Source organism: Brachyhypopomus gauderio, chromosome 5 (genome assembly GCF_052324685.1).
Source record: "Brachyhypopomus gauderio isolate BG-103 chromosome 5, BGAUD_0.2, whole genome shotgun sequence".
NCBI lineage: Eukaryota > Metazoa > Chordata > Actinopteri > Gymnotiformes > Hypopomidae > Brachyhypopomus > Brachyhypopomus gauderio.
Window position 1 is genome coordinate 36,273,149 of NC_135215.1, and position 19,887 is coordinate 36,293,035.

Below are 19,887 nucleotides of genomic sequence, written 5' to 3' on the forward strand. Positions count from 1 at the left end.
TAAACTCAAGACAACCCAGGAGAGAAATGTGTGAAGACATTTATACAGAAAAACGACAGCTTCACATGTATCATTTCTAGATACTTTTTTAATCATACTATTGACATTACACTTTAAAACCAGGTGGCATTCATTCATGTCATAGGCTAAGTGACACTTCCATACACGGAGGAAGTCCCTCTCACCGTGGAGATGGAGTTGAGCAGCAGCCCAGGAGCTGTGGGGCAACTGGAGCTTAAATATATAGAAAACAGGAAGGACCGTGGACAGTAAGGGATGGTGGACACGGCGTCTGTCTCTACTCGGTGAGGCCCAGCTTCTTCTTCAGGGACTCTGGCATCTCGGGGGGAGGGGGGCGGGGCAGGCGGAAGTACACCTTTACAGAGTCGTAGATGAACCATTGCAGGGCGGTCAGCGTTCCGATCATGATGATACGTGCAACCAGACCCTTCCACACACCTGGAGAAAGAGTCAGACTAAACGACAGACCCAGAAACAACGGTACCGCATGCGTATTAACTAAACACCGGAGGATCTTGTCCGCCCTCCAGCTCATCTGCCCCGGTGAAGTCCAGCGAGGGAGCCGGGGTCAGTTGTGGGGCTGGAGAGGCAGGTAGACTGATCTCACACGCCAATGACTCAAGCACCTCCAACTGTACAGCCAGAAAAGCTGCTGGGAGCCTCCAGCCTGGAGCCGCAGCAGCAGGACTGGAGGACTCCCCAGAGATGGATCTAAGGAACGTGTCATCCACGCAAAACCACAAAATACTGAGAACAGACAACGAAAAAATCCAGAAGATCCAAAACACAAATTCATATACACAACCTGTATGTGCCATTACAGTGCAGTTAGCATGTTAACGGGAGAGTGACTCAAGTCTCACCCCTGGGTCCCAGTCTCTTCAGCACTTGTCCCGCTGTGCTCCCCTTCTCCTTATTCAGCACGGACACCACGGAATCGGCAGGATGGGACACGATCGCACAGAACACACCAGCTGCACAAGAGACACAAGCGTTTCACTCACCTCCAACTCATGACCTGCTGTTACAGAATGAAGCTCCACGTTACCCTGTTTCACACTGGCACAGTTACCACCGTGAAGACATTTTGTGTTCAGATCATTTTCATCTTATGCGAATAAGTACATACAAGTACGAATAAGCTATGCAATGTTGCAACTGCTAACGGGAGTAAAAGTGGTTGGGCTCAAGTTAATTTTTCCCCTCTGTATATCTACAACTGTGCGATTCAGCATGATGGTAGCCAAGTTGCTATACTGGAATTTTTTTGTACAATGTGTCTCTCCATATAAAACAGAAGCGTATCAAACTGGGATCTTGAGTTTGATGACTGCATTCACATGTACATTCTGTAAAGCTAAGTAAACATTATCTTAAATCACAACATTAATGCTAACATTGTTGTATAGTCTAATTACATTATTTAATGGTCAAATTAATATAAGCTTCTCATAAAGGCCAATTTGTGTACGACCATAATACACAGCAACAAATAAACCAAGAACACTTCATAGTTTCACAAACTAATTTGGGTGCTGTCTGGAATCATTGCCATGTAAATAATGGTAGGTCTTAAATTAGACATGGTTATTTTATGAGGATAATTTATAAGTTACCAACACAGAGTGAATAGATGTTTTCCAACAGAGAGAAGTTAAGACTCTGTGGGGTAAGAGAAAGCGCCCCTTTCTACGAGAACGCTGTGATTGGTCAGGCTTACCGATATAACCAGCCACGAAGGTGACCACCAGCTGCTCTGGCTTGGTGCACTCGCTGCGTGGTTTGGGCACCACATACTTGTAGAGCATCTCAACCGTACGTTCAAAACAGGCAAACTTCATCATGGTGTAGGGAATCTGTCTCATCCACAGAGGAACCACGCCCTTGTAGAACCTGTAGGACACAAGTACAAGGAGTCACTCCACAGCCGTGAAGAGAGTTAAAGCCCTTTAGATCATACTGGGCTGCTTTACCCATTACCCATACGTGTCTTCACACACTACAAGAACCAAGAGATTGTTTACCATTACCTACAGACCTTGAATAAACTTCAAGACTAGACTTTTAACACAGAACCAGGTAGCCCAAATTAATTTGGCTTTGTCCGCCCTCCAGCTAATCTGCCCCGGTGGAGTCCAGCGAGGGAGCCGGGGTCAGTTGTGGGGCTGGAGAGGCAGGTAGACTGATCTCACACGCCAATGACTCAAGCACCTCCAACTGTGCAGCCAGAAAAGCTGCTGGGAGCCTCCAGCCTGGAGCCGCAGCAGCAGGACTGGAGGACTCCCCAGAGATGGATCTAAGGAACGTGTCATACCATTCAGCAAACATCCCATAATATTGTAAAACATCTCGCTGCACCCTCGCCGTGGAAAAGAGAGGACAGACTCACGCCCAGAGGCCCTCCTCAGCATACATCTTGGGGGCACACTCTCTTAGGGTGTTGGCATAGCCAGGCTGGGTCTGGATGCGCACTTTGCACGCCTCCATAGGGGCCAGAGCTATATCAGCAAAGAACTCCGCACTCGCAGAGGCTGCCAAGTAGAGAGAGGTTCTCCACATGTAGGCATTTTCCTGTAGGAACGGATTGAGGAACATCAATGCACACTGGAACAGTTGGGCTAATCTGCATTGTTATCGGCTACCTTCTTGTTAAACAGCCATCGCCAACTGGGTCAATATGGTCACAGAATTATTTACTGAACACCGAGGAAAGCACAAAAACACACATGTACCCTAGCTTTTACCGAACAGATCCCAGGTGAACTCAGCCAATCACTGCTAGCAGCATTTACACGGGCTGTTTAACTGATGTAACCTAATGAAATTTTACAAAAAAAAAAAAAAAAAAAAAAAACACAGACATCCTAATGTTCACCAGTCAAGCACATCACTTCTCTACAAGTGTTTGCATGTTCACGTTTGCCAGCATATTCTAGCACCATAGCTTGACACGTCGGGTCATAAAACACTTTATTTGCAAGTACAAATTCCAGTTGCTGTCATACAACGAAACCCACCTCTCCAAGAAGGTCGCCATATAGGATCTTGAAGACCTCATAGAAGCCAAACTTGCAAAGACCCTGCATGGAGTATCCAATGAAGGTGGGCGCCCATCCTTTAGCAAGCCCCCGTACCCCATCTTCTCTGACTGTGACTGAGAACCCATTGAAGATGGTCTTGTACTTAGCTGGGTCCACCTAAATATGATATTCAGTCAGAGAGCAGCAGATTGCACACAGCCCACACATTTACCGGACAATCGTTCTGAAACCTGGTTGGATATGGTGAATACATTCAATGTTATGTCACGAGTGGTGTTTTACATGATGGATTATGAAATTAACATGGAAACAAAATCAGAACTCAAACTATGAAATCATTCTCTTTCATATCCCCAGCAAAAAAATGATGTTTAAGCAGGCGTGAAGAGAACACAGTATGTGGGTCATTCACTTAACATGCCATCATGATCAATTAGAAATAATTAATTTATTATTAATTATTAAATTAATTATTATTATCATAAATTAATAATAATTTGGGTTCAGAGTCAACAAGTTCATGCATGTTCCTCAGGATCATGATTTCAAATTTCTTTTATATCACTTGTTACAAAATTATGAATATTATAGTCAAATACCAGAGCTGCTTAACAACTCTGGCTGAACTTCCCAAAAGCATTACATCGTTTTACTAGCACAGAGAAATCACCAAGCACTAATTACAGTGACACTATAATGCTTCTGGGAAGTGCTCTGACCTCAAACATATGTGAAGTGTCAGAAGTTGCAAGTACTCTTCTTTAAGCTCCCTTAAATGATCAGTGTATAGAGCTGTAGTTAGTTTTGGGGGAGTGAGTAAGGAAATACAGACCTGGAGCCGACACTTGACCAGGTCGAGAGGCACAACAGCTGTGTGTGTGATACCGCAGCTCAGGATGCCCCCAAAGCCACACAGGGCGTAGTATTTCATAGAACCAAACTCACAGCTATCGCCCACCTCTGTTTCATGAGGGACAACACACACACACATGCTCATGCATCACAAGACAATACTCAACATGCTGGGGTTGCCGGGGTCATACACATTCATGACTCCAGCACACACACACAGACCTGCAGCCTGCATTTGACCAGGTCGAGGGGTACCACCGCTGTGTGCGTGGTCCCACAACTCAGTATCCCACCAAAGCCGCACAGGATGAAATACTTCTGTGAGCCAAACTCACAGCTGTCTCCCTCTGAGGAGAAACAGGGCATGACATTCATTTTAACCACAAACAAAAAGCTCCGCTTTGAAGGACATTGAAGTAATGGACGCCGTTATACTGAGGGGTGTCCTTTATGCTGAAGGTCATAGTATCCTTACAAGTGTTTTAGTCTTTTCCCTGTATGTACTCTTACAGAATATATGAAATCTCGACTGAGCTCTTGTATCATTTCTGCCACAGACGTGCGTGGGTCAGGAGTGCCTCGTAGCGAAGCTATTAAAATGAAAGATAATTGTTGGATCATTTATCTAATTAGAGCCCTACAACCATGTCATCTGTAAAGACAAATTATGTCTGCTCAACTTAAAGAAGCATCCTACTGTTATGGAGACCAATGTCTCTCCGTGTGGTTAAATACACGGAGTCCAGGACTAAGGACTCGCAATGCGACGTCCATTAACTCACTTTATCATTTAATATGCGTGTCTCTGATTATAAATCCTCTTATTTGTGATAACGAGCTGCCCGATACTTCACTGCGCACCCAGATGACCCAGACGTGTCCTTCACTCCCCTCCACCAGGCCCCACACCTCCACCACACAGACGTGTAGTACCGTGGAGGACATTAACGTCCCGACCGCAGCCCTTTACCCCGAGAACACGGTGAACTCACGAACCGATACCGACACACACAGACACGAGCAGCCGGGTCGGCCGGGTCGCTCTTGGTCGGGTCTGACCCGTGGACACGCAGTATCTGAACCAGCTAAGCTAACGTGGCGGGCTGGGGCTCTGACCTTGTTCACTAGTTCCCTTCCCTAGTCCTGTGGTACATCAGACACCAGTTAAACACACACACACACACACACACACACTACACCCGGACCGCTGCTGTAACCCACCCGGCACGGACGCGGCCGCCAGGCTGCGGGTGTGTCCCTGGGTGGCGGCGGCGGCGTGTGGCGGCTCCTCGGCCCTCCGCAGCGTGAACACGGGGGCGCTGAAGGGGTTCGCCCGCGCCAGCTGGGTCAGTGTGGACGGGAACATCTCTACAGCACCTGGGAGCGTAGAGAGAGAAGACGGACGTTAATGGAGCCTTAAAACTACCAACAAACCCGGTTCAGAAGAGGACGGGTAGGTCGGGTCACCGAAGAACACCCTGGCTAATGCTAACGCTAATAGCTGCTAATGCTAATGCTAGCAGCCGTTAGCTGACGCTACATAGCCAGGTCACACACAGACGTGACCGGGACAGCCCTCGTTTCACGGACAAACGGGTGTTAAAGCTACGCAAGACGCGTTGTGCCCGTTTATTCAGATGTAAATACGATCGTCATTTTTGTAAAATAAAGTCGATGTCGCATTTTAAAAATCTTACTTTTAAAACTTGTCGCAAAATGGCGCCTCTGTCCTCCAGTGCCGGCAGCGCAGAGAACGAGCTCAGCGTCGCGCGCAAATGTCGGCTACCGGAAACGGGTACGTCACCGTTCGACAGCCCAATGAAAACCGACGGGGCGGAGCGTGTTTATGGTTCTTTTATATAAATATTCAACAATGCACCACGTGTCCCATTTTAATTGTTAGCGAATACGATCGGCTACTGAAAACAACCGTTTCAAAAACAGGTATACGAAAGGGGATGATGTACTAGTTTGTGTTTTATTGGAAAAGGACAGACTTCTAAAACAATGAGAACATATGAAAAGGTCTTATTAGAAATGATATCGAATTTGTCTTTTAGGATGGTTCCTAGAGATAATCTGTAATTAGCATTCTTATGACGGGCGTTAATCGGCAATATTGAGACAGCAATCTCGTTAAAACATTTAATTTATAAACTCACTGAAAGGGAACAGAGTGAGCTGTCTTTCATTTTTTTTATTTCACGCAGTTATTGTATCTGATCAATAATAAACTCAAAATTCATTCAGAATGAAAAGATCAAATTATCTAATTATGTCTACCCACTGTTAGCTGCCCAGTGACAAAGTGCAAATTTTTATACAATTTTAAAAAACCATTTTCTGCCTTTTACATAGCAGGTAGAAACTTAAATGTTGGTTGTAGCATATTGATGTAGGATTCCATGTACATGTGTTTAAAAAGTTAATTTCAGAAGACACAGCATTAGAAAAATATTGCAGTTTAAAAGCAAAGACAATTATAAATCAAAGGAGTAAAATACAAAAGTAATAGCCCCTGCACACTTCAGAACAAACGTTCACCATACATGTATCCTCCAAATGTAAAGGGAAAAAAACATTTCATGCTTGACAAATGTTTATGAATGTGGCCTTTTGAATTTTTATAATACAACAGAAAAATAAAATTTTTGTATCTTCACCAGATAACCAGCGACTGGAGAAAAAAAACAGTCTGGTTTTGATTTCTGGAACTGTCCAATTGTCCTGATGGATTTGAGCATTTTAACAACTATACGTTCACAACACATGACAATCAGATAACACACATACTAAATGAGTCACCTACCACAAATGAAATCGGTTAAAGTTTGAATTTCAAATTTGACCCTTTTACGCTGAGCCAAGATCCATTCAAGATCCAGCACACATAGTACCAGCTTAACCAAACGGGTCATTTATTAGTTTGGGTAATTCAGTGCTAATATACATCTAGATGAAAACTATTTTTTAAAAGATGCCATTTCCATACAAGACATATTTCCTGTCTTTATAATGCCACATTAAAATAAAACTAAAATTAACAGCAGTTACCATTTTTATGTACACATGGCAATCTTTCACAAAAATCACATTGAGCTTATACTAACCCTGTGCTCAACACATGATGAACCTTTTTAGAAAATCAGTTTGTTGATAACCAAAACAAATGGCTATGCATTTATAGAGGGGTTAGTACTCGCAGTGCTACAGACATACTGGCAAGTTTCACCATGATACAAAGCTATACAAAAACTATTTATTCCACTGTCTTCATACCTGCTATAAAAAGCAAAACAAAAAGCAAGATGAAAACACATTTCACAAGAAGTTTAAAAACTACTTAAAACAAGTATTTTTAGACAAGATTACAAAGTTGGACTGCAATATTCATAACTAAGAACCCTGTCCATATGTAGATTTGCCAGAAGACCATACAGGGGCGAGGCTAAAGTCTGATAGTAGAGACAGCTCATGCACACACTATGAAGACACACTGAACAAATGGAGCTCATTCTTTACTACCAATCTCTTCCTGGCCAAGAACACCAATCGTGCGAAGGAATGGCGTCACCACACTGTCCTCCAGGACAAGCCTGTAGGAGTCGATTTGCTCGGTGGTCACATTCTGAAAGATGTAGAATATGAGGCCAGCCAGCGTGAAGAACACTAGCAGCTTCAGCCAGATGGAGAAAGAGCGGCGGGCTGGCCGTGGCACAGATGGAGCCTTGTGACTGGCCATGAAGGACGATCTGGTGGTGGAGTACAAACTCTGCTGCAGGAGAGACTCCTCTGGCCACAGATCCAGTGGCCTTACTGGACGGCCAGCTGCCCCATGAATGGGCCTCCGACACGTAGCACTGGACAGACAAAACGTGTTGATATATATATATATATATATAAAAAAAGGTTATGGCGAGAGACGACTGTGTGTGTGCGCACGCGCAAGTGTAATAAGTATAAAACTTTGAGCCAAGACAAGCTATGACAATGTTTTGTATAGTTAATTTCATTTCCAGGGTGGGATTGATTAAATGTATTATTCTGTTTAAATTAGATTTATGATTCATAGAAATTGTGTTCAATTTAAGAGATACTCACGTAATCCCTGTGGGTGTACCAGGCTCATTTGGGAACATTTCCTTCAAAAGATCATCCCTATCCAAAAAGTCTGCACGCTCAACAGCTGTTGCAGTCTCCTGCACCTGCACAAGACACAGGCAGTATAGCCAGATATAGTCTTCTTTCAAATGTATGTACATTCCAAAGGAAATCTGGATTCTCTGGTACCTACCAGGTTTTGTAGTTTTATGCAAATATGTTGCTTTATGCACAATTATAACAATTTGGATCAAACGACAAATCCATGGCCATGGTACTAAATAGTGAGGGTTACAACGAATGCCTAACACTTCTTACTAGTGAGTCTCTGTTGTGCGTCAACTACCTGAACATAAAAATTAACACAGTATATTCTGATACGCCGTGGGCAGTCATGGCCTGGTGGTAGGGAACTGGTCTTGTGACCGAAGGGTCGTGGGTTCAATTCCCAGACCTGAGGCCATGACTGCAGCGCCCTTGAGCAAGGCACCTAACCCCAACTGCTCCCTGGGCGCCGGGCTAGGGCTGCCCACCGCCCCCTAGTAATCACTAGTGTGTGTGTGTGTGTGTTCTAACTGCACAGATGGGTTAAAAGCGGAGGACAAATTTCGATTGCGGTGTAAAAATCCCAATTGACAAAATACGGCACATTTATCATTTTTACATTTATTATACGCCACATTCACAGTCATTTTTTTTTCAATTCTCTCTCAAAGAACGAAAACTGACTGACAAGGGAGGTTTTGATTTATCTGATTGCTCTCTTGGGGACTGGTCAAACCACATTCCACGTGTTAACCTATGAGAAAGATGTAGGCAACACATGCTGCTGTTCTTTGTTCTACTCACTAAACACCATAAGAGAAAATTCATAATAAGAGAATTCCTACAGTAGTAGCTATCACATCACCATTAGCCAGTTACTCCTCAGGTCTACTAGATGCCATATTTTCACACTACGCTGGGGGCTAATAACCTAATGTTTCTACCAAATGAAGTACTTACCATGTGGAACTGGCTAAGTACAGATTACTAATGATACCATCAGTGCACCCTAATGAAGACGGTTATGGTTTTACCTTGCTGCGGTGTCTGCTGCTTGTTCTGGTGGTGACTGGTGTTTTTCCTCGGACTCTCACTGGCTTGGTCACTACTGCAACTGGCTCTGGCACCAGCTGTGCTGCTTCATCTACAACGTGAGGAAACAAAAACAGCAGAAATGCATAGACAGAAATCACCAATGCTACAAAGATGTGAAAATGCATTCCATAACACACAGAAGGACTAAACAAAGTACCTCAAAACATGAACTATCAGCTATATTCAAGGAATTAGGTTATTAAACGCTGCTGTTATCAATGACCTATAATTATTTAGGTGAATGGTGTGTAGAAAGAATAAAAGAAATACATTTGACCTAAAACATCTTCTATTTTTCAAATGAAAACAAATCCAATTTATCATGTACCATCAGCAAGCAACTCTTGAACATTATTCTCCTAGTCTTATTACTCTGTGATGTACTTAATGCTAGACACAATTCATTTTTAAACCATACGCAACATTCTCACCCCCCCCCCCAAAAAAAACACCTAAAATGTAATACAATAACTGCACTGAATAATACCGTCTTCCTTGTCACTGTACTGATCCTCTACTGAATGCGTGTTGCCATTCTGATTTCCATCTGCCTTCAAGGTGACCGTCTCAGGAACTGCAGTCTCAGGTTCAGGTGGTGTGGTGTTCGTCGCAGGCTGATCCAACAGCTTCTGAAGTCTCTTCTCGTACAGTTTACGAGTTGAGGCTAATTTATAAGGGACATTTATCAGACAGTTAATGCATTTCACATGCCTTCAGAGACATGAGAAAATACATTATGTGCAATAATCATAAAATACCATGTATATCCAAATAAAGTCTACTCAGGGATTTCACTGAATGCCATTAAGTGTCATTAACACTACAATAAAGTTTAAACATCAGAAGTGTTGCTTCTAACCTTTAAACATTTACATCATAAGCCAGAAACAGGAAACTCACCAACGATGGGACCTGGGTTGATTCCAAACTTGAACAGCTGATCTTTTAAGTCTTCGTCAGTAAGACTGGAAACATCCACCTCTTCTTTTCGGATCTTGTCTGTCTTTTTTGTAGCTTTCTATGGAGTGAACATAATCCAACCAGTTAATCCAACCAGTTAATGGACTCGGCTGTCAAAGCTCGGAATGATAGCTGAAAGACTAAACGCACTTTAATGGGTCGCTTGCATTTTTAAGTGAATCACACTTTTTTAGTAATAATAACTTTACCTTTCCTGAGCGACTCCTGTTAGACACGACCGGGGTGATGTCTTCATCGCTGGAGAAGGTGTCAGGTGGAGGGGGTTTCCTCTTGTTCAGCACGGTCAGGTTCTTCAGGTACAGTTGGACGTACACGTCCTTCTTGTGGTCGCCGCTGGGCAGAACCACGTCGTGGGCCAGCAGCTCACTCTTGATCTTCTCCTTCGTCAGCACCCACGGGTCTTCAAGGAACTCCGCCATGCTTTCTTAGCCAAGTTAGCTAGATTATGTCCAGACCAGGTGTATAAGGTATATAAGAGAAGGCCGGTTCGGTTCTTCTGGGTTCAGAGCGAACACGACCCGCACAGTCCTGCAGCTCCGCCGCGCTGACACACGTCAACCCGGCTGGCGCGCTCCGGCGTGTTTGAATATCCTCGTACGCTCGCACGATGAAAACAGCTGCGCTTTGCTTCAAAATACGGATTCCTACCAACGTTTCGCATAGATGCTTTTCGGAAAAAAAAAGTTATTATGCAAAGTTTGGCTTCGTTTACTTAGACGCAAGAACAAATACCCCAATTTCTGGTTCGCTAGCTGTATCCCGATTGCCCGTGCGCGCCTCTGTCTGCCACTGCTAAACAAACCCAACTGCTATTGGTCCTCTGGTTTCAAGAAGGCGTTTAGCTACTGGTTCGCGACAAACGACAACCATTCGCCCAAACAAAGAGCAGGGTAAAAGGTTGCTAGCTAGCGCCATTATACACACACGGCGCTCAACCCGTTGAGATTATAACGTTTTTAACAGATTTAGAAACATGTTAAGTAAATAAAAATGTTTGGCAATCCATCATTTCATGACCTTAGTCGCAGAAAAAAAATTACATAAAATCCAGCAGTGGATTGGCAACCTTTTCCCTTTTAACTATTTGTATCTACATAGTGGCGGTTTCCCTCTGACAGAAACAAAAAGATCCTCAAGATGGCGGCATTAGCATGTTTAGCTAACACACCAGAGCCCATCACAATGATGGAGCAGAATCTGCCCAGTACCGTCAGTGTACTAAAATACCTCAGTTATAAATGCCCACATTTATTTTGCTCCTCACATATTCCCATTTGTCTGAAAGAGGTAAGAAGATGTCTGGGGGTTATAACCCAGAATACTTGCAGCAGGGCAGTTTTTGGATAGGTTATATCAACAATGCCAAGTGCAGTTCTCGCACACCTAGTCATTCATCATTAGGGGATTCAGTTCCAATTTGCGGCTCAATCAGTGACAGTTGAAAAATATCAGTTATGAAACGTATTACGAAGTCTCGAGTGACTCAAAATTATAAATACAATTGTTCAGTCGAATAATAAACAATAAACAATTGTAATAATAATAATAATAATAAATTTTATTTATATTGCCCTTTACATCGCTGGATCTCAAAGGGCCACAGGTTAAAAGGGGAGAAACAAATACAGTATGTCATTAGTAATAAAAATAAGTAGTTTAAAAAGTTTGAGTTAAAATATATATATAAAAAAAAAAACCATATGTTCTGCTAAAAAGAATGTCTTTAGGCCCCTTTTAAAAGAGTCAATGGATTGTGGTGCCCTCAGGGTGTCGGGGAGGGCATTCCACAAGCGTGGGGCAACAGCAGAGAAAGCCCTATCTCCCATGGTCCTCAGTCTGGTTCTGGGTAGATGGAGGAGGTTTAGATGAGTAGATGATGTAAGTGATCACTTACCAGTTTTCTTGATTTATAAAAATAATCAATATATTACAAAAGTAGTTACAATCAAAGAAAAAACAATAAACACATTAAAAAAGTGTTGGATAAATTAAAAGACGATCTAAAATACAAAACAATACAAAACTGGAAGGATGTGTTTGTTGAGGGAAACAAAGCATACAATGTTTTCATGAATATTTTAGAAGATATGTATGAAAAGCAGTGTCCAAAACAATTATACAAAGAGAAATACTGTTGACAAACGGCTTGAGAAATGCTTGCAAAAAAAAAGAATCATTTATATTCATGCTTTCTGAAATTAAGAAAAGAATCAGAAGAGAAGTACAAGAAATATAAAAACAAGCTAGTATGGATTATAAGAAAGCATAAGAAAGAATACTATGGTGATTTATTAGAAAATGTAAAAGTAAAAGTGATATGAAGGCAACATGGAGAGTAATGAATAGTGTTTTGAAAAATAAAGTGGGGGGGTGGGGGTGGCGAATGTAATTTGTTGACCGGGGGGGCTACAAATTCATCTAGCCCTGGGCCCGTATCTATCAAACTTCTTAGAATTAGTCCTAAGAATGCTGCTAAGAATTGACTTATGTCTAAAATAATTCTTAGTTAAAAGCTGAGACTAAAAGTTAGTTGTCAAGCCTCTCAGTCTCACTTTAAACTAAGTGTAGGAGTAAGTAAGTCTTAAGTGTCAGTCTCAGAGTTCATTTACGACACATGGCTGTGCCGCAAAGCTGATCCTAGACGAGGTCATTTCAAAACCCCCTGCAAGAACCAATCACTGGATCGGATTTCATATTCAATAACATTTCCTGTGAAATGTCAAGATAAAATTCAGAAAATGTTGTAATAGGGTAACCGCCCCCATTAAGCTCACGTACCCATTAAGCACACTTGCAACTTCGAACAAATTATTTTAATACAAAAAAGTTATTATCCCGCTTGATAACTAAATCAAGACGTAGTTGTTTTTTAAAATATCCCATGCAATTTAAAGCCAATCATACTGCTACATATTTTAACAACATCCTGTCAGTGTTCCCTCTTCCTTGCAGCCATTTTGAAAGCCACATGAAAACATTGATCTGGAGAGACCCCTCAGATTTTGAAAATTTTAATATACAGCAAATTTTAATTTGGGTAAGTATCACCTATTTTTACACATTTAAGAGATTAATAGTTTTAACACAACCTAGCACAATTTGGAACTTGGATGTAAGAGAAAGTTACAGTTAATTCAAAATACAGTTTTACAGCATTTTAGCAAATGCTGCAATTCCTTGTTAGCATGCTAGTCATATGAGATTGCTGCAGGCACCAATATAGTAAATCACACACGATAATTTCTTGTGTTTTACTATTTAGCACATAATTTATTTCCAAATGGATGAGAAATAATATTTGTAGATTGCAGGGTTTTTTTAAAGATTTTGTATCATTTTTACATGAGCTTAAAGGGTACAGCAGCATAAAAACTGGAGTGCATCAGTGTGAGCACATCGGAGAAAAGCTTAAGTATAAACATATAATCAGTATTTCTTGCTTCACTACAAACAGTATATGATTATATACATGGTAAAGAACATTTTTGTGACAAAATACTGATGTTAAAATAAAGCCTATTATATTTTAAATGCGAAAGTATTGCTGTCCCCATTAAGCTCAGGATGCTCCCTTTAAGCCAGGGGTCTCCAACACGTCGCTCGCGAGCTACCAGTAGCTCGCCACCCCTTTCCGAGTAGCTCGCCAAAGGGCCAATGAATTACATATAAATTTGTAAACCTAATTGGTCCCATCGAGAAATCTACTTAAATTTATGTCCAATCAAAATTCACAGTTGTCCCTCCCTAACCCTGCAGATATGTGTGATAACAGCACGGTATTCTCGTTCTCTGTATCACACCGCGGACGCGTTGTCAAGTAACGGCATGTACATATATTCACGATAACACTCGTGTTCTATTGCTCAATTAGCTGTCAATCAAAAAGTTAGGCTGCCGTCTATATTGAATAAATCAGGGGTCACCCACGTCATGAGTCGCCTGCGGGCTTGTTTTAAAAATAGCTCACTATAGCGCCATGCTATATGCTAATCCATTAAAAAATATTTCATATCTACCTTTAAGCATGTGACATGCACTGGTATGTATAATTTTCCCTTCTTTCTTTTGTTTAATCAATCAATCAATCAAAGTTTATTTGTATAGCGCTTTTAACAACTCAAGTTGTCGCAAAGCAGCTTTACAGGATTTACAAGGTTAACAATACTATGGGTCCAGAACCCTAATGAGCAAGCCAAAGGCGACAGTGGCGAGGAAAAACTCCCTATGATGGTGGGGAATAGGAAGAAACCTCGGGAGAACCAAGACTCAAAAGGGAACCCATCCTCCATTGGGCGGCCCGTTAACACACAAATACACAAGTCACACACAATTCACACAATCAGACTAGGTAAAAGGTAGAATTGAAAGTTATTCGTATATTTTCTCAGATTTATTTTGGATACTGCATTCTAACCGAATCACATTCAGGCGGAGGACCACCGGGCAAGCCTCTTCGCGCATTTTGTGAGGTGGTGCAGCGTATCATGGGGGGAGACAGTGCGGTGATCTGTGGAGTGGAGGGGGTTCAGGATCCTGCATTAATGAAATTCTAAAACATCTCAAAGACCAGGTTTATCATCATTTATTTAGATTTGCACACAAACACTGTGATGCTAATTGTCACTTCAAAATTATTGCATCCGTCAGTAATAAAGAAGCTGCTCGTGCTCCCGACCCTGCTGGCTTGAGCGCAGATTCTCCATCTGCCCCTCCCTCTCTGACAGCGCTTTCAAACACCTCCAGTCATGAATGGCCGGAGGAAAAGTGAGCGGTCTGAAGGAAGTCTGGCAGAGGACTCACTCCCAAATGACATACAATAGCTGGCAAGGCAGAAGTCAAAGCTTAAAATTAAAGTATGAAAATCGCAGCATTAGGGGTGCACGATATGACGATATAAAATCGTGAATGGCGATAACAAGTGGAGAATGGCAGGCGATCTACCAAATTAGAGAAATTGTATAGATTGCCTTTGCCAATCAGCGCAATGACTTTTTTATGATGGTTCCCACCGATGCGTCAGACGTAGGGCGTAGGACTGACTAATCACAGCGAACTGTGCGTCTTCCACACCTCCATGTTGTGTTTGTAAAAACTAAAAACTGCGTGGACAACGACGGCTGAAAGCCAAACCGAGGAGCTGGTAAAGAAGAGGAAATCCAGCTCTGTAATCTGAAATTGATTCGGATTTGATTCGGAAAACCAAACTACAGCGATATGTAGTGTGCAAAGAACACGTTAAAACGTCCGATGCCAGTACAACAAATTTATTCAATCACTTGAGACGTAGACATCCCAAGTAATATGCCGAAAGTGAAACAATGCGGGCAGTCGTCTCACGAGTGACCATAGTGCGCGACTCCGCCACACCTCGCGCGAACGATATGTGGTAGTATAAAGAAACACCCCTCAAAAACAGGGGAAGGAACATTTACTTGACGAAGTTTAATGTTGCTGTGTGTTTCATGTTTGAAAAGTATTGTATTTGTATTTTTTGTATTACGTTAACAAATAGGAGCCTCTTGTAATTCCAGGACGAAACATGAGAGAACGTGAAGACGTTAAGATTGGGCATTTTGAAAATAAACCACCATTAAATAATGTGATAAAAAAAGCGAATTATATCGAATCATTTCGACTATATGTATAAATATTTATCTTTAAGTTTAAAGTGCTGGGAAATATTTAGTGCAATAGTGCACTTTAACAGTGTAAGGAACTGTGTGACATAGAGCAGGGAGGCGGACACAAACGCTGAGGAGTGTGAGATTTATTGAATGGACAGAGTCGTAATACCGGGCAGGGGTCATAACAGGTAGGCAGTCCGAACATGAAATATAAACGGGCATGGTGGCACAAAGAACAAAACAAGGCAGGGGAAACAAAGACTAGGCTGAACGGCACTTAAGACGAAACAGAAACAGTTAAATCCACTAGGCAAGAGAATAAACAGGTAAGTAGCACAAAATAACCGATACCGACATGGGAGACACGGGGATCATAAATACATTGAACTAGACTAGAAACAGGCAGGGTTGCCAGGTCCTACAAAAATATCCAGTAAAAAAAAAACAGTAAATTGTGATACAATTTTTTCCCCATATCGCCCACCCCTACGCAGCATGAATATTAATTACACTCTTGCTTGAAAAAAAATGAAAGGAAGAAAAAAAAAATTAACCCATGCTTATCTTAATGCCTAATTATTGTGCATATTTGTGCATTGTGCATATTTATATATCTATAAAATTGAAATGTGTACCTAAAATGTGTACCTTCTCAGTGACATCTCAGCCCCCTAGTGGCAACTCTTAACGACTTATGAGTCCTCTGGAGCAGTCTTAACTTTTCGGGAGAGTAAGAGTGATTCTTATACTTGAGAGTTTTGATAACAGGCACTTAACTCTGTGAGTAGGAGCAAATCTAAGAATTTTTCAGCACTTAAGTCCAAAATTCCACTCTAAGAAGTTTGATAAATACGGGCCCTGGTTCACACTGTTCTGCAGACATTTTAAACATCCGGGGCTTATGCAAAACGAACAGGCATGAAAACGACAGGCTTAAAAAGGTTAATTTCTTCCAATTGCTTGCGCCCCACCTGCAATACATGCGCCCCACACTTTGAGAAATGCTGCTATAGACCAATATCAGTACTAACACAGTTTTCAAAAATTTTGGAAAAATTATTTGTCACAAGATTAGATCAGTTCATTGATAAACAAAATTTTTAAAGTAAAAATCAATATGGTTTTAGAGCTAATAACTCAACATCAATGGCTCTCATGGACTTAATTTAACAAATAACAAAAGCTATTGATCAAAAACAGTACTGTGTCTGTTTTAGTTGATTTAAAAAAAGCATTTGATACAATTGACCACAGTATCCTTCTAGAGAAATTAAACAAATATGGTATAAGAGGTCCAGCACTACAGTGGGTAGCAAGTTATCTAAAAGCAGAGGACAAATTTTGATTGCGGTGAAAAATCACAATCGACAAATATGGCACTTTTTAAAAGTAAATAAACAAAGAAATTAAAAATAAAGAAAAGCCTTAATAAAACACTAACACTAATGAAACAATTAAATACATAGCTAAAAATAAATGGAGATGAGGACATTATTGCTCATGTTTTCAGGTTTCCGCCCTATCTACATAATTTTTGGGGATGAAATTATCCCCATATAATGCAAGTTTTGAAATAGGCCTAATGCAAGTTTTGCTAGAGAACATTAGCTATTATATGGATTTAAAGATTTATTCATGTCATTAAAATATAAACAAAACACATTTCATACAACAAAACAATACAAATAAAACAAAAATGAAAGGCAGCAGAAGAAAAACATATTCTTATGATATCTGCTCCTTTTTAGAAAAAAAAATGCATCAATGACTGCTTGAGGAAGCTGTTCTACTTTGATACTTGAAGAAAAAAACACGCTCAAACATGCTAAAATGTAGGCTACTCGTTTATTCAGTTAAACATGAATTTGTAAGCCTACATACTGTACATTAAAAGGGGTTGATAACATGTTTATTCAGCTAAACATGATATTTGAAATGTAAGCTAACATTTAGTACATTTAACCTCACGGACGTAATTTGCGGGGGACTTTTTCAAAAGCCGGTTTTGGTCCTCTGCAGTTTTAACGGTTAAAAAGAAATATTTAAATAGCGACGAATCTAGCACTAGGACCATGCAGAAAACAACCGCTCCGAGCTCCGCTCCGGTAACACTTTACGTTCCTAAAAATGAATTTTCCATGAAGCAAACCTGGCGACTTCGTGGCCGCATCCATGTAAACACGCGTACGATTTGTAATTCACAGGTTTGAAAACTCGTTCTCGCCCCTACTGTGCAATTTGGTTAGGAATACAGCCGAACTAAACTATCAAGTTGAAAGTCATCAGTTTGCTTACCCATTTTGACCCAGTTCCCAACCCAACTTTAAGAATAGATTAACGGCGATAATTTTTATATCGCCCGATAAGAGTATCAAATTAACGAACGCCGTTAACACCGTTAACGACCCACCACTAATATATATATATATATATATTTTTTTTTTCAAACAATAATAAAACAAAATAAAGCAAACAAAAAAATCAACTTCTCAAACAGTAACTAATACTAATTAAACAATTTCATATTTCTTTAACAATTTTGCCTTGATCATTAATTAACCATCATTATTATCATTAATTAACCGATCCAATACTTTTATAGTCATTTTCCATATTATTCCATAATCTTATACCATTTACTTAAGTGCATCTGTCTTTTAAATTTGTTCTGATTTTCAGTTTTACAAACATTTGTAGTCCCTTCAAATTATAGCAGCTCTCTTAACAAAATTTGATTGGATGTTTGATGGCAACACATTTCTGTGAGCCTTATACATAACCTGCAGAATGTTATAATTAACCAACTCGTGAAATTTTAACAATTTTAATTGGTAAAACAATATATTAGATGGGTGATAGTAATGCTTTCTTGTAATAATTCTTATGGCTCTTTTTTGTAAAATAAAAATAGGATTAGTAATTGTTTTATATGCATTACCCAAGACTTCTATACAATAAATCATATGTGGAACAATTATTGCATTATATAGTATAAATCAGGGGTGGGCAATTAATTTTTACAAGGGGCCACATGAGAAACCTGAATTGTGTCAGAGGGCCACACAAACAATAGTGTCGTCATCACACTGGCTTCGCCCACCTCACGCAAACTTCCGCGAACGGCGGAGGCGTTTATACTTGCCGCGTTACATTCTGTGCAGTGTTCTCCAAAACGATGTGTGTTGGTATAAAGAAACACCCCTCAAAAACAGGGGAAGGAACATTTACCTGACCAATTTTAATGTTGCTTTTTGTTTCAGATTTGAAAAGTGCTGGAATTTAGGCTAAATACTTGAAAATGTTTGAAATTGTAACTACTTCGTTTCACAACAAATAGCCATCTGAATGAACAGTTTTCTTGTATTACGTTAAGCCTCTTGTAATTCCAGGACGAAACATGAGAGAACGTGAAGACGTTAAGATTGGGCGTTTTGAAAATAAACAACAATTAAATAATGTGATAAAAAAGCGAATTATTTCGGATCATTTCGAATATATGTATAAATATTTAACTTAATTAAGTTTAACGTGCTGGGAAATATTGAAATGGACCTTGAAAGTGACGTATAAATGCTTTAATTCCACCTTGTAAAGGTGTATGAACCCTGCAAACATGACTTTGTTCATTGTGCTGAAGCGCAGCGTGCATGCGAAGTTACAAAATTCGAGAGGTGCACGACCTTGCAAATCGACAGCGCGCGAGGCCACCGTAATTACATCATTTTCGCCGTGCGGACCCTCGCACCGCGTCAAGTATAAACCAGGTTTAAACCTAGCTTTAAAGCACTTCTACTGCACTTTCAAGGTCCATTTCAATATTTCCCAGCTGACTCAGGTTCTCTCTAAGCTCGGTTTCTGGAACGGAAAACCTGAGCTTTCGTTAACTCTGAGTTTACTTACCCGCTTTCTGGAATACCCCCCTGTTCAGTCAGCTATTTGTTGTGAATCGAAATACAGTTACAATTTCAAGCATTTTTAAAGTACTTCAAGCCTAAATTCCAGCACTTTTCAAACCTGGAACACAATGCACAATTAAAATTTGTCACGTAAATTTTCCGCCGTTTGCGGAGGTTCGCGCGAGGTGCAACATTCACTCCCGAAAGTATAAATTCAACCTTAACTTGTCG

At 40.8% G+C, this 19,887-nt stretch overlaps 2 protein-coding genes and 2 non-coding genes across 5 annotated transcripts; all 4 read right to left on the minus strand.

Moving 5' to 3' along the window:
• Positions 1-70: 70 nt before the first annotated feature.
• On the minus strand, positions 71-5,757 carry slc25a3b (solute carrier family 25 member 3b). 2 transcript variants are annotated; one of them, XM_077007622.1, is made up of 8 exons: positions 5,612-5,757; positions 5,136-5,291; positions 3,895-4,022; positions 3,039-3,218; positions 2,411-2,592; positions 1,742-1,914; positions 885-995; positions 71-459 (listed from the first exon to the last, which is right to left on the minus strand). In XM_077007622.1, the coding sequence occupies exons 2-8, from the start codon at positions 5,278-5,280 to the stop codon at positions 299-301; spliced, it is 1,080 nt and encodes a 359-aa protein (XP_076863737.1). In that variant the 5' UTR covers positions 5,281-5,291; positions 5,612-5,757; the 3' UTR covers positions 71-298. The 2 variants fall into 2 exon arrangements, with proteins under 2 accessions (XP_076863737.1, XP_076863738.1); XM_077007623.1 differs by lacking the exon at positions 3,895-4,022 and adding an exon at positions 4,137-4,261.
• LOC143515613 (small nucleolar RNA SNORA53) lies at positions 536-746 on the minus strand. The gene has a single exon (XR_013131178.1). It is a non-coding gene; the product is annotated as a small nucleolar RNA SNORA53 (small nucleolar RNA).
• On the minus strand, positions 2,121-2,331 carry LOC143515612 (small nucleolar RNA SNORA53). The gene has a single exon (XR_013131177.1). It is a non-coding gene; the product is annotated as a small nucleolar RNA SNORA53 (small nucleolar RNA).
• A 116-nt stretch (positions 5,758-5,873) lies between the features above and the next one.
• On the minus strand, positions 5,874-11,077 carry tmpob (thymopoietin b). The gene is made up of 6 exons (XM_077007621.1): positions 10,325-11,077; positions 10,056-10,173; positions 9,643-9,819; positions 9,095-9,204; positions 8,016-8,119; positions 5,874-7,774 (listed from the first exon to the last, which is right to left on the minus strand). Exons 1-6 carry the CDS (start codon positions 10,553-10,555, stop codon positions 7,426-7,428), a joined length of 1,089 nt encoding a protein of 362 aa, XP_076863736.1. The 5' UTR covers positions 10,556-11,077; the 3' UTR covers positions 5,874-7,425.
• Between the last annotated feature and the right edge of the window lie 8,810 nt (positions 11,078-19,887).

Coding starts and splice junctions, on each gene's coding strand:
- slc25a3b (XM_077007622.1), bottom strand. CDS start 5,280: ATGTTCCCGTCCACACTGACCCAGCTGGCGCGGGCGAACCCCTTCAGC. Junction 4,023..5,135: donor GGCGGCCGCGTCCGTGCCGG/GTGGGTTACAGC, acceptor CTCATGAAACAG/AGGTGGGCGATAGCTGTGAG. Junction 2,593..3,038: donor ATGGCGACCTTCTTGGAGAG/GTGGGTTTCGTT, acceptor CCGTTCCTACAG/GAAAATGCCTACATGTGGAG.
- tmpob (XM_077007621.1), bottom strand. CDS start 10,555: ATGGCGGAGTTCCTTGAAGACCCGTGGGTGCTGACGAAGGAGAAGATC. Junction 8,120..9,094: donor GCAGCAGACACCGCAGCAAG/GTAAAACCATAA, acceptor TGTCTTGTGCAG/GTGCAGGAGACTGCAACAGC. Junction 7,775..8,015: donor GGTACACCCACAGGGATTAC/GTGAGTATCTCT, acceptor TTGTCTGTCCAG/TGCTACGTGTCGGAGGCCCA.